The sequence below is a fragment of the Miniopterus schreibersii genome (assembly GCF_964146895.1).
Source record: "Miniopterus schreibersii genome assembly, chromosome: 1".
Classification (NCBI taxonomy): Eukaryota; Metazoa; Chordata; class Mammalia; order Chiroptera; family Miniopteridae; genus Miniopterus; species Miniopterus schreibersii.
This window is the reverse complement of record NC_138101.1, coordinates 150175139-150188007: the sequence shown is the minus strand read 5'-3', so window position 1 is coordinate 150188007 and position 12869 is coordinate 150175139. Positions and strand designations below refer to the sequence as shown.

At 34.2% G+C, this 12869-nt stretch overlaps 1 protein-coding gene across 4 annotated transcripts in view; it reads left to right on the top strand.

The window, feature by feature from the left end:
• The window catches only part of GABPB1 (GA binding protein transcription factor subunit beta 1), a 56097-nt gene that overhangs the window by 21058 nt on the left and 22170 nt on the right, over positions 1-12869 (top strand). For all 4 annotated transcript variants that reach the window (XM_081134372.1, XM_081134373.1, XM_081134370.1 and 1 more), the window contains exons 2-3: positions 8175-8282; positions 12554-12721. In XM_081134372.1, the coding sequence (XP_080990498.1) occupies positions 8175-8282; positions 12554-12721 (276 nt within the window). The remainder of the gene's footprint in view (positions 1-8174; positions 8283-12553; positions 12722-12869) is intronic.

Here is a 12869-nt window from a genome sequence, read left to right as displayed (position 1 = left end):
GCATTAAAGATAATTTAAATCAATAGAAATTTCTGTGATGATGGACATATTCTTTATCCGTGCTATCCACTATTGTAGTCATAAGCTACATAGGGTTATTGAGCACTTGAAATATAACTAGTCTGATTGAGGAACTGAACTTTTAATTAAGTTTAGAGAGTCACAGGTACCATATTAGTGCAATTCTAAAGGATATTCATTGGATAAAATGAAATTGATCCCACAGTGGAAGAATAAAATGTATGAAGGGTTGAAAAGTAAAGAAAGTGATATATATTTGGAAAATGCAAATTGATTGTATAAAACAGTAAAAATATCTAATGGATTAAAGGCAATAAAGAAAGGGATAAGTGGAGTTTTAGGTTCTAAGGTCCTTGTGTTATCTAGAAAGAGGGTAAATTTTAAAAACTCTTTGTATAGATAATCTTAAATATATAAAAGGAAAGAAGAGTATATTGAACCCCCATGTATATATTACTCAGCTTCAAAAATGATCAACTCATGGCTAATCTAGTTTCATATATATTCCCAAATTATTTTAAAAATTTCAAGTATGTTTAATCATAGAGTTTTTATCTCTAAAAATATATAAACTTAAACTATAATACTATCATATCTATAAAAAATCAACATAATTCCTTAATATTACATATTTAGGCAGTGTTCACGTCTCCCCAGTTATCTCCAAAATGATTGGAGAAATGCATTTTAAGACAAGGTTTTTAGGGCAGGTTTAGGTTCACAGCAAAATTGAGAGGGAAGGGCAGAGCTTTCCCATATACCATCTGCCCCCATGCATGTATAACCTCCTAATTAACAGTATACCCCACCAGAGTGGTACATTTGATTTTTGAATTGTGGAAATATTATATACATTTAAAAATTACAATTCAAAATAAAAACAATCCCTGAAATTAAAATCAAGCTTAAACAAAACCTATGTGTATATCAAAAAAAGCTATTTAAATACATGGAGAAAAACACTACCTCAAGTGACTTTTGAGCTCAACACTAAATGGCATATATGAAAAGGACAAAAAGAATACTTAAATTTCATTCATTTACTTGCTAGTTTTAATATTAGTATTTTTACTTTGGTGTCAGTAGGTTTATATTGTAGGATAAAGCCAGTAAGTTTTTATGTTTATATATTAGGAGCCAGTGCAGATACATTTATAAAATCAAAGAAGTTAAGCAAAAAATCTGATAATGTTGAACTTGAATTATAAGTGTCATTATGAATTTATGATTTAAAATGTTTCTTAATGCTATTCAAATATATATATAAGCATATATATATATATATTTCTTTCATAGCTCTGTTCACTGAAAGCACCTAGAAACAAGTGTGTCACTTTGGTAGATATGAGTACTTCTGTTACCCCAATGTTGGTCTTTAAATACTTCTACTTAGAATCCAGGGCTTCTCAAAGCAATGGCTGATTTCAGGACTGGGGCAGGGAACATATATAGTGAGCCTGGAACACTTTGTGCCAGAAGCGGGAAGGCTTTTTAAAGACACAAAAGCCAACCTGAAGAGGCTCTGGTTGGCCAAAATTGGGACAGTTCGAACATCAAAAAGAATGAGAGTAATTTATTGAACATAAAAAGAAATGGAGATGACTATTATACCTATTCTTTACTCTGAAAATTGGTGATTAAGCATTGGGCCCTGGCCGGTAGGTCAGTTGGTTAGAGCGTCGTCCGGATATGCCAAGGTTGAGGTTCAGATCTCTAGTCAGGGTGCATACAAGAATCAACCAATGAATGCATAAATAACTGGAACAACAAATCTCTCTCCCCCCTCCCCTCCCTCTCTGCCCTTCTCCCTCTCTCCTCCCCCTCTCCCCCTCACTTGCTACCTCTTTAAAGTCAATAAATATTTTTAAAGAAGCATTTGAAGAGCCTTTTTAGTAGAAACTTACTACAGTTAATGAGGATTGCCAGATAACAAATACAGAAGGAATCATTGAATTAGAAAGTCACAATTTGTTACAACCTGTTAAAAATTATTGATTTGGGCCAGGATCATTAATGGATGCTAAAACTGTTAGGCAAAAGGTTCATTGGGAATTAGATATTCACATGGTGCAACAGTAACACTCCACAGAGTACTAGGTGGTCTCAAAGTAAAACAATATACCTTTACAGTGGAAGGATCAGGTTATCACCAATCTAATTATTAATCTTAGTATCACTAAAAAGGAACCAAAAATTTTTGCTTCCCGATGAGATTCAAGTATATAGATAGTATCAACTATGAATTATTTTTGTCCAAAATTTAAAATCTGAATTTAGTCAACTTTAGATTAACTAAGAAGAACAGTCTATAAGAACATGGGAGATGAAAGAAATTAAGTACTGCCTCAAAGTAATCAGAAGAACCCAGAATGTGACATAGCAATGAGCTGGGCATTTAATGTCATGGGCGACAAAAACAGGTGAGGTTGAAGTAGATGGAGGGAAGGAAAATTGTCCTAGAATAAAACTGATTTAGGAACTTAACAACCAAATGCCATGTGTCAGCTGTAAAGTACATTTTTTTAGAAAGGAGTAGGAGGAAGCAAGATAGCCAAGTTGTTTTTTCTTTAGATTTTTTTAAAAAATAGGTTTTTATTGATTTTAGAGAGAGAGGAAAGGAGAGGGATAGAAAGAGAGAAACATCGATTGGCTGCCTCCTTCATGCCCCCTACTGGGGGTCGAGCCTGAAATCCAGGCATGTGCCCTGACCACCGGGAATCGAACCGGTGACCTCTTGTTTCATGGGTCAGTGCTCAACCACTGAGCCACACTGCATAGGCAAGATGGCCAACTTTTAATTTAGAATATGGGTGATGGTCATATGGAAGTGTGTTTGTATACATACACATATATGGATATATTTATCTTTATATATTTGAAAAGTTTTATAATATTTTTCTGTTCATGGACACTTAAATTGTTTGTAGTTTTTTTCTGTTACAAATAATGTTTCTGCAGATATTCTTATACATGATTTCTCTTCTTGTGTACAAGTTTTAGAATACACAAGGAAATAAGTTAGCTTTCCAGCAGTGGAATCCATGGGTCAAAGTGTAGGTGCATCTTCAAATGGTGGTGCTGATGAGAGTTTAGACAAGGGAATCAGGAGATGTATGAGGGTGGGGCGAAAGTAGGAGAATAATACAATAATTAATAAATAATGATACAAGAATAAACTCTTGCATACTCACAACTCTAAACCTACTTTTGCCTCACCCTGTGTGTTTTCCCTACTAGATGGTGAATTCTTGGAAGGTAGGTACTATGTAGAGATTCACTTATAGAAATGTTTGAATTGAATGAAATTTTAGGGGAATTGCCTGGTGGCAGGATGAAGAAACTAGAGCTAGGTCAGTTTTGAGGCTATTGTAATGTTTAAGGCATGAGGCAATGAGTGTGTAAGACGAGAGGTAGTGGAAGGGAGGGATGAATATAAGAAATCTTTGAGAGAAAGGATCAAAGTGTACGCATTCTTACTGTTGGGTTGGATGTTGATGGTTTACCGTTGTGACTTCTGACATCCATCAGTTCCTTGGTTTCACTTTATAGTAAGCAGATAAGTTATGCTTCTCTGATTAATTTGAAACCATCTACTGGCCTGGTTTCAGTAGAGTTATAGCCTTATTTTCACCCTCTGCTTGTGCTCTTTTCAAGTCACAGTCTCTTCCTTTGGATAAATACATGTGATTTAAAAAAACCTAGTAGTTGAATGGGGGAAAGGGACAGTGGGTTGCAAAAATGAGAATTTAGTAAAGTCTTTGGTTGCTTTTATCCCCAAATGAATTTATGAAGTCTTAGAAGGACAAAGGCCATACATATCCTCCTATAGTTTTTAGAGGGAATGTCTATCCAGTGTCTTAAAGGATGCAGTTTTTCTAAAAGAATGCCCTATATCTTATTTTTAAATGTTACAACTTTTTGCCCGGCTGGGCGTGTCTCAGCGGTTGAGCGTTGACCTAGGATCTAGGCGATCGGGGTTCGATTCCCAGTCAGGGCACATGCCTGGTTGCGGGCTTGATCAATGACCCTCTCGTCATTGATGTTTCTCTCCCTCTCTCCCTCTCCTTTCCTCTCTCTGAAATCAATAAAGATATATTTTAAAAAAAAAAAGGTACAACTTTTTGCAGATTTTAAAATTGGTGCCTTCAAGAAGTTTCTAGAACAACTTTGTCCAAATGTATGTCCAGAAATATAATACAAGCCACATATTTAAGTTTTCTAGTAGGCACATTATAAAAACACAAGAAAGAAATAGGTGAAATTAATATTGATAATATATTTTATTTAACCCCATGTATCCAAAATACTACCATTTCAACATGTAATCAATATAAAAACTATTAAGGAGCTATTTTACATTCTTTTTGGTACTAAGTCTTCAAAATCTGGTGCATTATACTTATACACACCTCAATTTGGACTAGTCACATTTCAGTAGTCATTATATGGCTAGTGGCTACTGTATTGAATGGCTCAGTTCTAGAACATACTAATTTGAAACCTTTGAGCTCAACTTTATTTTCTAGAGGTAATACTGAAATATTTACAGATAAAATATGTCATATTTGCTTCAAATTATGTGTATGTGGGAAATGGGTTGACCATAAATTGATAATTTTGAAGCTAGGTGGTGGCTATGTGGCAGTTCATTATACTGTTGTGTCTATTCTTGTATTTGTCTAACATCTTTCATAATAAAAAGTAAAAAATAAAAGACTACAATATGCTATTATGATCTATTTTAATGTCTTTATTGTTTGTACTAGGACATTTACATTTTTTCCTGTTTTACAAAATTACTGTTATAATATTTATGTTTCAGATAGTTTCCTTATGATAGATTATATGGGTGAAATGACTAGATCAGAGAGTATGAACATTTTAAAGGATTTTGGTTCATACATAGTGCTAAGTTGCCTGATGAGGAGCGTTAGAATAATTTTATTGGAGTGATATTTTATTCTAAAACTTTTAATGAGACAAGGCTTATTAAGTAGATTATAGGATTATATTTTCTAAGTGTTTTTATTCATATTCATTTTTAAGAGTGCTAGTAGCAATTCACATGGAACTAGAACTAGTTTACAGTTTTATAGAGTGTTTTCATGTCTAGGAGATGCTATAACTTCACAACAGCTCAATGAACTATGTATAAATTACAGAAATTCACAGCAAACTAGACTTCAAGCTTTAAAAATTTAATAATTTTAATTCCTGTTACCACTAGATGGCCCTCTCAGCACGTACAGGTACTTTTGAGCAAACGTAGATTTCATTTGCAGACTTTTAATTTATTTTATTTTTTTAGAGAGAGAGGAAGGGAGAGAGAGAAACATTGATTTGTTGCTATACTTATTTATAAATTCATTGGTTGATTTTTGTATGTACCCTGACCAGGGATCGAACCCACAACCTTGGCATATCTGGATGATGCTCTAACCAACTGAGTTCCCTGGCCAGGGCTCATTTGTAGACATTTTGAAGTTCCCCTATAGATTTTATTAAAATACATTTAATTGGAGTTAAAAAATAATGGTTTGTATCAGAATATGATAAGCTTCTTCAGAGGCAGTAAAGGAATTAAAAATGGAATTTATTACAGTGGGTTTTTGGGTTGGTTTTCTCAAGATGAAAGGAGTATTAAACTAGATGGCATTTAGTGCCATACACTTATTTTCAGTAAGTGTTTTTAACATTCATTAAAATGTACTGAATTGAATTATGCTTCTTTATTTGATTATTTGATATACCAAATCACTTATTGCTAGGCCTTTGCATGGTTTTGTTTAAGTCTAATACTACTTTATCTCTCAGGATTTAGTATGTAAACAATGAACCAAGTAAATTGAGGGCTCTATCTGGGACGATGGCCCCCTTGGTCCATTTTGTTGTCTTAATGCAATTGAATTCCTTTAAGGGTAAGAATTATTCTATGATGTGTATGGTTTCCCTCAGATGAGGGTCAGAAGTGAAATTGCTACATTTTGACATTTTCATTATCTTAAGTTTTACTAATTATCCAAAATGAGAGCACCTTTGATTTTGGTCTTACTTGATCTCATGCACATTTTTAAAAAATTAAGAATAGTTTATTGATTTTTAGAGAGAGGAAAGGAAAGAGAGGGCTAGAGAGGGAAGGAGAATGAGAGAGAGAGAGAGAAACATCATTGAGAGCACAACATGGATTGGCTGCCCTCTGCAGGCCCCCTACTGGGGATCGAGTCAGCAACCCAGGTGTGTGCCCTGGCCAGAATTGAACTGGAGAATTCCTAGTGCAAGGACGATACCCAGCCAACTGAGCCACACCAGCCAGGGCTCATGTATTTTTAAAAAATTGATTTTCAGTCTTATTAGATCTGTTGCTGCTTTTTTATAATAAATATTTTATATTGCCCCTTTTGCTAACTGGAAATGAAAATCATAGTTAATATTACCAACCTGGGTGGGTGGGAAGAGATTAACCAAAGAACTTATGTGCATATATGCATAACCCATGGACACAGATAATAGTGTGGTGAAAGCCTGGAGGGGGGTGCAGGGTAGAAGGGGTCAATGGGGAAAAAAGGGGACATCTGTAATACTTCCAACAATAAAGATAAATTTTTTAAAAAAGAACTGGGAATAAAGGAAAAGAAGAAAAAAAATTACCTCTCTGCATTACTTTAAAAAATCATTATAATACCCTAATTTTAATATACAGGAGAAATAGAAGGAAAGCAGCTTATAATAAAATGTGTATTTCAGTATGTAAATATTCCATTGGACTCCACTAGATGGCACAAGAGGTAGTCAAATGGTTGCCACCTACACATAAAATGATTGTGAATGTGATAGCTATGAAAGTGTGATTGATACAATGTTGTTTATATTGGTGATTCACATACCCAAATGGCATTGAGAATTAGTGACATGATTAAGTAAAGTTCTGAACAAAACAGATTTATAGTATGGTTGCATTTTGGGAAATTTGAGGTACATTAATAACTGTGGAAAATATATTTTTTTACATATTAAATTCTGGCCTTCAATATATTCAGTGGTATGCTTGAAATTCATCCAGGGCATGTGGGGATTCTTTGCCATAGTGGATTGTTCTTTGCATTGCTGCACCTCTGGTATCCCTGACACTTGCCCATTAAATACTAGTAGAGTCTTTGCCCCACTCCTCTTTCCATCAGTCCCCAGAATGCCAGCATATACAAAGTGTCCTCTAGGGGGCATTGTTGCTACCATTAAGAACCACTGATTTAAAAGTATTCAGCTACATTAATCGACTACACAGTTGTATTGCTCATGGAATTTTAAAACCACAGTAACTTAAGTATCCTGGGTCTTTAAGTATTATATGTTTTGAATAATTAAGATAATTGCAGAATTATGGGAGAAGTTGGACAAACGCATCATTGTTTTGTTGAAATTCTTGTAAGCAGATCAATAAGTTTGCTATTTTAAGTCCTTAATATCCTGCATTTTTGTCTTTCCCCCATTCTTCCTGTTTAGTAAGTCAGTAGTATATAATTTTCCTTAATGTCAGCATTTCCTTATTTAACAGTCATACAATATAATTTAAAATTCATCCAGGACATGTGGGGATTCTTTGCCATAGTGGATTGTTCCTTGCATTGCTGCACCTCTAGTATCCCTGGCACTTGCCCATTAAATACTAGTAGAAATCCACTTTTTAAATTAGGAAGGTAATGTAGTAACATTACAGAAGCTTTGTAAACTGGAGGCAAAATTTCTCATAACCACACCACTCTGTTCTTAATAATTTTCAGTATTTTGTTCTTTTTGTGCATATTTTGACATTCAAAAATTAATTTTGTATCTTATCTTTTCACTTAACATGACATAACTTTTTAATGTTACTGTATAAGTTCAAAACTATTATTTTAAATTCTGCATCTTATTCTACTAGAGTTCAGTATTTAACCATTTTCCTATCTTTAGATTGTTCACATTATAAAAATGATTATAATAATATATGTAGATATATATACATACATATTTACATATATAACCTTTATTGATGTTTCAATATATTTTTATCATTCCTTCAGTGTAGATCTCAAAAGTGGGATTATTTATTGGCTCAGGAGGCTGAGACAGTTTTCTAACTTCAGAGATTTTAAATTCATCTATGTTTTGTTTAGATGTCCCTGGTAGATTTGGGAAAGAAGCTTTTAGAAGCAGCACGAGCAGGTCAAGATGATGAAGTTCGTATTTTGATGGCAAATGGAGCTCCTTTTACTACAGACTGGGTAAAGAATGATTCTAATTTTGTGGTGTTTTTTTCCTTCTCATTTTTGAGTTTTTTCAAATACAAATTTAGTCAATATTGTGTTTAAGTGGTAAAAATTTTCTTTTGCAAATTTGTTTGCAACTTTAGAATTATAGCTATCTTTTAAAGGGAATGTTTGTATCATTTTTTGATATTTGATAACCTTATCCAAGTATTCTGTTCTCAAAGGGGTTTTCTTTTAAACTATGGAGTTTAATAATACAGGATGAATATAAAATGTGATTTAATTTAAAGGTCTTATAAATAGCACAGGTACAATTTATAATTCAGAAAGTAACAGGTAAAGATTGGGGTTAATGTTACAATTGCTTCTAAAAAGGAAAAAATGTTTGCATTTCAATCGATACTTGCAAAACTATTGCAAACATGACCAAAGAGGAAGACTGGAATGGGAAGTTCTTAGTAATTATAGAAGGCAATAGAGAGGAAGACAGAAACCGTAACTCTATTTAATTCTTGGGTTAAATCAAAAGGAGGGATGCTTTTGGGAGTTCCGAGGGCTAGGAATCTAGATTAACCATTCTGTTGGTAACAACTAAAAATTTCAGATTTTTAATTTTGTTGGTTTTGGCTTACTTGTCCTGTGTTCTTTTTTATTTTTCATTAAAAACAAACAAACAAACAGAAATTTATTATGGACAATTTCAGACATATATCAACCCCTGCATACCCTTTATTCAACTTCAAAAATTATAAAATCCTGATGAATTTTGTTTCTTCTATAACCTCGTCTACTTTTTTGGTTATATATTATTTTAAAGCAGATTCCAGGAATCATTTCATTTCATCCATAAATATTTTAACATCTGTCTTTAAAGATTTTTTTGATTAAATATTTCAAAAAAATCTTAAGTGCACTCATGAGTTAGAGAGAAAATAGAGATTATCAACCTAAAAAACTAAGCGAAAGCCAGAACCCAGAGAAATTTTACCCTAAGACATTTGCTGAAGTAAATTTGCCTGTTGGTTTTCCCACCTCACTGGCATGGATTACTGAAGGCAAAGACCTGAGACTGCTCATAGAGACAAGTCTCCTAGGAGGATCTCTCCCCGTAACTCTGGAATCCCAAAGAGATGCACCTTCAGTACAAGGACAAACCAGAAGTACCCCCTTCTACCTGCTTCTGCCCCTGTTTTCAGGGTACTGCTAGGAAAAGGAACTGACTTGAACCAAGACATCAGATGGAGAGAGGAAAAAATTTGGAGTCACAAGCCATTCCTTGCACACATTTGTGTCCTGAACTCATAAATACTTGTGCATTCTATGAAACCATAAACTGAAAAATGAATTTAAAGTGATCTTTGGACTAGAGATTATCCTAGGTTCCTGGGAGAAACAAATGAATATCCTTTCTGGAGGAACCTACCTTCATTCCAGGCTTTATATCCACAAATTCCAATGAAAATGAACAGTCAAAAATAACTGAATAGACAAGGAAACAAGGCATTTTGAACAATAACCCACTGAAACAACTGACAACAGAAGAAGACTATAAGATTTTAGTATAAGCAAATTGGGAACAGCTGAAGAGAAAATTAGTAAACTGAATGATATGGAAAAAAAATCCTGAATGCAAAACAGAAATTGATACAAAATATAAAAGCTGTCTGGGGTCATGAAGGCTAGTGTGAGAAAGTCTAAGATATATCTAGTCATAAACCCACAAGGAGAGAGGGAATAGGGATGAAATAATTTTGAGACATGATAACAGATTTTTGCAGGGCTGATGAAAGATGGCAGCTCATAGATTAAAGTGGCCCATCAAATCTTCAGCAGGATCGATAAAAAAAATCCATATCTAGACATCATAGTGATACCATAGTACATCAAGAAAAAAGGGTCTTAAGAAGGATTAGTATCCATAATACAGAAGGAATTCCCGTGGCAGTAATAAAAGATAAGACAAAGAAGACTGGGCAAATTATTTGATATGCTACTTTACCAAAGAGAAAGTTCAAATGACCAAAAAACATGAAGAGATGCTCAGCTACATTAGTAATTGGGTAAATGCAAAGTAAAATCATGAAATATCATTGTATATCCACCAGATTAGCTAGAAAAAAAGTCTAGCAGTACCAAGCAGTGGTGAAGAGATGTGTGAATTGGTATAAACATTTTGGAGGACAGTTTGGCAGTATCTAGTAAATTCAAACCTTGTGCATACTTGTGATGTTGAACTTCTGAAAACATTCAAGTACATTCTTGTTCATGTACTTGAGAGCCATTTACAAGACTGATTTTAGCAGCAGCATCATTCATAGTAACAAAAAACTGGAAACCCAAATGTTCATCAGTAGATTAGTTAAATTAATTGTGGCTTATTCATTCACTACACTATTACAGAGCAAAGAAAATTACTGAACTACACTAAAATCACCAACATGGGTGAATCTTATGAACATACTCTTAAGCAAAAAAAGGTAAGTCAAAGAGAAATACATGCAGGATGACTAAACAATGTTCAAAATAGGCAAAAACGAAGTATATTATTTAGGGATGTATAAGTGATTTAAAAACAAACAAAATAAAGAATGCTTATTACAAAATTCAGGATAGTAATTACCTCTGGGGCTGAGGAAGGGGAGTGGCACATGGGAAGTTTTGAATTGCTGGCAGTGTTTTATTTCTGGACTGTGATGGTTGTTTCACGAGTGTTTACCTTAATTTTTTTCTTTAAACTACATATAGTATGTATATATATATTTTGTATTATCAACCAAAAAGGTATGGTCTCAAGAAGAAAAAAGTTCAAAGTAAGCCCTATTATTACACTGAGCAGAATCCATGGTTGCTAAAATGGGCCATTTAGATACTTCATTAAAGATTAGAATTTATGCCCGATCAGCGTGGCTCAGTTGTTGGGCATAGACCTATGATCCAGGATATCCCAGTTCGATTCTCGGTCAGGGCACATGCTCTGGTTTCGGGCTCCATCCCCTCCCTTTAGGGGGCGTGCAGGAGACAGCCAATCAGTGACTCTCATCATTGATGTTTCTCCCTCTCCCTTCCTCTTTCTGAAATCAGTAAAGACATATTTAAAAAAAAGAGAGAGAATTCTAAAAAATTAGAATTTATGAGTATAGAAAGTGTGAGTTACAGAAAAATATAGAAAGAACTGTTAAAGAATCTTTCTGATCTGTTAGAAAGACCTTCCCTAAAAATACACAAGGCTTTTATTAGTAATAAAATAATCAACCCCAGATTAAATGATTTCTATTTTTACCGTATACTGAGAGCACATGCCTAACTTTGTATTATGACTCTCACTTGTGGTGTGACTTCAGGCAAATTGGTAACCTCTTTGTGCCTTAAGTTCTTTTACTGCCAAATGAAGATAGTAATAGTACCTATGTTATGAGGAGGTTAAATGATAACATATATAAAGGTCTTAGAATAGCGCTTGCCATGGAAGGTGCTTAAACAAAAGCCTTAGATGCTATTATTACAGTAGTGGTCTTAGCAAATTTCGTGTTCTAGTGAACTATCTTGGTTCTCTGAAACATCAGTGCCTTGGTAATTAGAGAGCTATAGGGACTTTCTGTGTCTCTAAATGCATGTGATAGAACAATTCTAATTTTTATATATTAACGGTGATGCCTCTGATAAGGTTCTTCTTCACTAACATTTTAGTACTTCCCTTGTATATTGTGAATATAGTGTTAATGTAGTGGCTCAAACACATGGACTTAGTTTTAGGAGAACTGGGCTCTGTTTTGGTTCTGTCCTGACTGACCTTTGGCAGGCACACCTCAGATCAGACTTTTCCCCTGAAATATGACTATGCGAACTCCTAGAAATATCACTGAGGTGCTTTAATTAATTAATTTTTTTAAGTCCTACCAAACAGTTTAATATAAAAATGTGCACTAGTACATTTATTTGATATGAATTTCATAGATGAAAAGAAGTTTTGTGTGTGTGGTTGATAGGAGGAAAAGATTCCAATACTCCGAAAAATTTATCAAACCCTAATTATCTCTAATTCCTGATGAAATGAATTTTGTTTAGGCTATTTTATCTGAAATATTGACTTTTCCTCTTCACTGAAGAAATCCTGGAAGGCCTCTGTGAAGAAAATGTCATAAGTATAAATTATTTCTTTTGAGTTTTGAGTTACTTTGTAAACAGATAATGTAATTTTCCTATGTAAACAGAAAATGTAAAATAGAAGGCAGTAATAGAAGTGTTGCAAATGACTATAAATGTGGATTTTTTTTCTTGTGGTATAGCTGGGAACTTCTCCACTTCATCTGGCAGCACAGTACGGGCATTATTCCACCACAGAAGTACTGCTTCGAGCTGGTGTAAGTAGGGATGCCAGAACCAAAGTGGACCGGACGCCACTGCACATGGCAGCTTCTGAGGGCCATGCCAGCATAGTAGAGGTTTTGCTTCAGGTATGTGCTCTCTTCTTGTACTTTGCTTTTGAAAGCAAACCTCTAAAGGCTTGATGGTTTTATAAGAGGGAGAAGGAAACTAGTTTTATTGAATGTCCACTTTCCCCCCTATTACCTCACTTTGTGTGTGGAAGCATATCAGATGAAG